This window comes from Tubulanus polymorphus, chromosome 3 (genome assembly GCF_964204645.1).
Source record: "Tubulanus polymorphus chromosome 3, tnTubPoly1.2, whole genome shotgun sequence".
Classification (NCBI taxonomy): domain Eukaryota; kingdom Metazoa; phylum Nemertea; class Palaeonemertea; order Tubulaniformes; family Tubulanidae; genus Tubulanus; species Tubulanus polymorphus.
In genome coordinates, this window is record NC_134027.1 from 15,121,509 (window position 1) to 15,124,239 (window position 2,731).

The 2,731-nt window shown below is 39.7% G+C and overlaps 1 protein-coding gene across 1 annotated transcript; it reads left to right on the forward strand.

Annotated features, from left to right (window-relative positions):
• The first annotated feature begins 208 nt into the window (after nt 1-208).
• LOC141902118 (uncharacterized) lies at nt 209-1,936 on the forward strand. The gene has a single exon (XM_074789757.1). The coding sequence runs from the start codon at nt 209-211 to the stop codon at nt 1,934-1,936; it is 1,728 nt and encodes a 575-aa protein (XP_074645858.1).
• The last annotated feature ends 795 nt before the right edge of the window (nt 1,937-2,731 follow it).

The window sequence follows — 2,731 nt, forward strand, 5'->3', positions numbered from 1 at the left end:
TGACCGTCGTATTTCGTATGAAACGTCATATCTTGCAAAGGTCAGCTTCAATTTTTGATCCCCTTGGCATTATTTCACCGATTAAGGTTCGTTCAAAAATATTGTTGCAAAACTATGGAAAAATAATTTCGAATGGGATGAAAACCTCTCATCTGATCTTTGTAAGGTATGGGAATCAATAACCAAAGATCTAAACATAGCATTAGAAATGAAGTTTTCTCGCATGTTTTTACAAGGCGACTGGGCAAATATCTTATTTCAACCGGAGTTGCATGTTTTTACTGACGCAAGCATCCAAGCTTACGGTGCTTCAGCTTATTTAGTAAGCGGGTCTGAAACTGCTTTCGTAATGGCCAAATCTCGCGTTGCGCCCGTTAGAGAACTTACTATACCAAAACTTGGATTGTTAGCGGCGACTATTGGCGCGAGATTAGCGAGCCATATTAAGTCGTCTATCGAAGCGGCAATTCATCGGCCCGTCAAATTGAATATGTGGTCGGATAGCCAAATCGTTTTGGGTTGGCTTAGGTCCAGTGATAAGAAATCCATTTTTATCAAGAATCGTTGTGAAGAAATTAGACATTTAACTGGGATAGAGTCGTGGACGTTTTGTCCGTCGTTGGATAATCCAGCGGATCTTTTGACCAGAGGGATATCTCTTCCAAACTCAAAATTTGGTGATTTATGGCTTAAGGGTCCTTCTTGGTTACGCGATAGTTCGAAGACACCAGATCAACCCGATATTATTTTGACATCCGCCGATAGTGTGAACTTAGATTTCGTACGACACACTAATTACACGGAATCTTTCAATGAAATAGACATAACTACATATTCATCTCTGTCGAATTTACTGAATGTTACCGCTTACGCTCTGAAATTTGTAAACAATCTAAAATCTAGAAAGGATGACCGTTTGTTAGGTAGTTTAACTCCATCGGAAATTGAGTCCGCTGAATCGTTTTGGATTAGAGATGCCCAAAGGAAGTTCTTTTCTGACGTTCTAGCTAATTTGAAAACACCTCATAAGAGAATGCAGATTATAACTCAGTTACAATTATTTCTTGATTCAAAAGGCATTATTAGGTGTAAAGGGCGAGTCCAGAATTCAGACTTGGACTATGAAAGTAAACGTCCCGTTCTGATTCCTAAGAATTCGAATCTTGCTCGTTTGATCGTAAAACAGGCTCATTTCAGTGTACACCATTTTGGTGTTAGTTATACAGTAGCTAAAATCCGCGAAAGATTCTGGATTCCTCAAATACACCTCTACGTAAAATCATGTATTCGTGGATGTATTGTATGTAAGAGAATCGGTGGTCGGTCTTTTAAACTACCTAGCCCTCCACCATTACCATCGTGTAGAGTGCTAGAAAGTCCACCTTTCTACGTATGTGGTTTGGATAACTGTGGTCCATTCATTATCAATGATGGTACAAAGTGTTATATTTGTCTTTTTACGTGCACAGTGACCCGAGCGGTACATTTAGAATTGGTACCCTCTAACTCATCAGACGATTTTCTTCGTGCATTCAGACGATTTTGTGCGAGACGCTCCCTGCCAAGGAGACTTATCTCTGACAACGGTTCAACCTTTATTGGAGCTAATAATGACTTAAAACGCATTTTCAAATCACTGCACGTGAGCGACTTTATGTCTAGAAAGAGAGTCGATTGGCAGTTTATCACCAAGAGGGCTCCTTGGCAGGGAGGTTTTTGGGAACGTCTTATTGGTTTGACCAAGTCAGCTCTAAAAAAGATTCTAGGTCTTACTTCGGTTTCATTTCTTGAGTTTTCTACGATAATTACAGAAGTAGAGTGTATGTTAAACGACAGACCATTAACGTATGTTTCGTCAAATTTTACTGACGGCGAGGCTTTGACTCCATCACATTTGTGGTGCGGGAGGCGTCTGTCGTCGCTACCCCTCCTTTAGACGACAGTAAAGACCCAGAATACTTACCGAGTATTGATCCTTTGAAACGAGTATGTTTCAAAGTTGTTAGAGCATTTTTGGTCAAGGTGGAAAAAAGAATACTTGACAAACTTGAGAAACACACAATTATATTGGACATGATAATCAAAGCGAATTTCTGAAGCCTGGTTCAATTGTGATTATTCAAGATGAAGGTCCGAGATTAAACTGGAAGTTAGGATTGATAATTGATAATGTATATGGGAGCGACGGTCTGATAAGGTCATGTAATCTGAAAACACAATACGGTGTAACGAATAGACCTGTAAACAAATTATGTCCATTAGAAATAGTCGCTTCAACTACTCCTGCTGTAGAAGATCATTCTAATGACGGACCCTCGGATGTAACTAATAAAACTAAGCGAAATGCCGCGATAGAGGCAAGACGCAAAATAGAAAATTTATGTAAAACAGTGTTGTATTAATTTATGCCTATGGATATGAATTTGTTTATTTGGTGGCGGGAGTGTCACGACGTACCTACGTGAATTGTATTGATCGTTCGCCTATTGGTTCATTTGAATTTGGCGCTATTCTTTGTACTGAAATCCTATATATATGTGTTAAGTCCTGTAATAAAGGTTCGCTTCATATTGGAAAACCAGTCGAGTTTATCTCTGCTTTCGAGTCGTTTTGGGTCGTCAATGTCGACATTTTAGGATTCTGTCTTTCGTCTGGACACCGATATGAAGCGTCGCCTTCATTCCGCACATCTCGGATACCAAAGTATGTTGCGTCGTGCACGAAACACGGT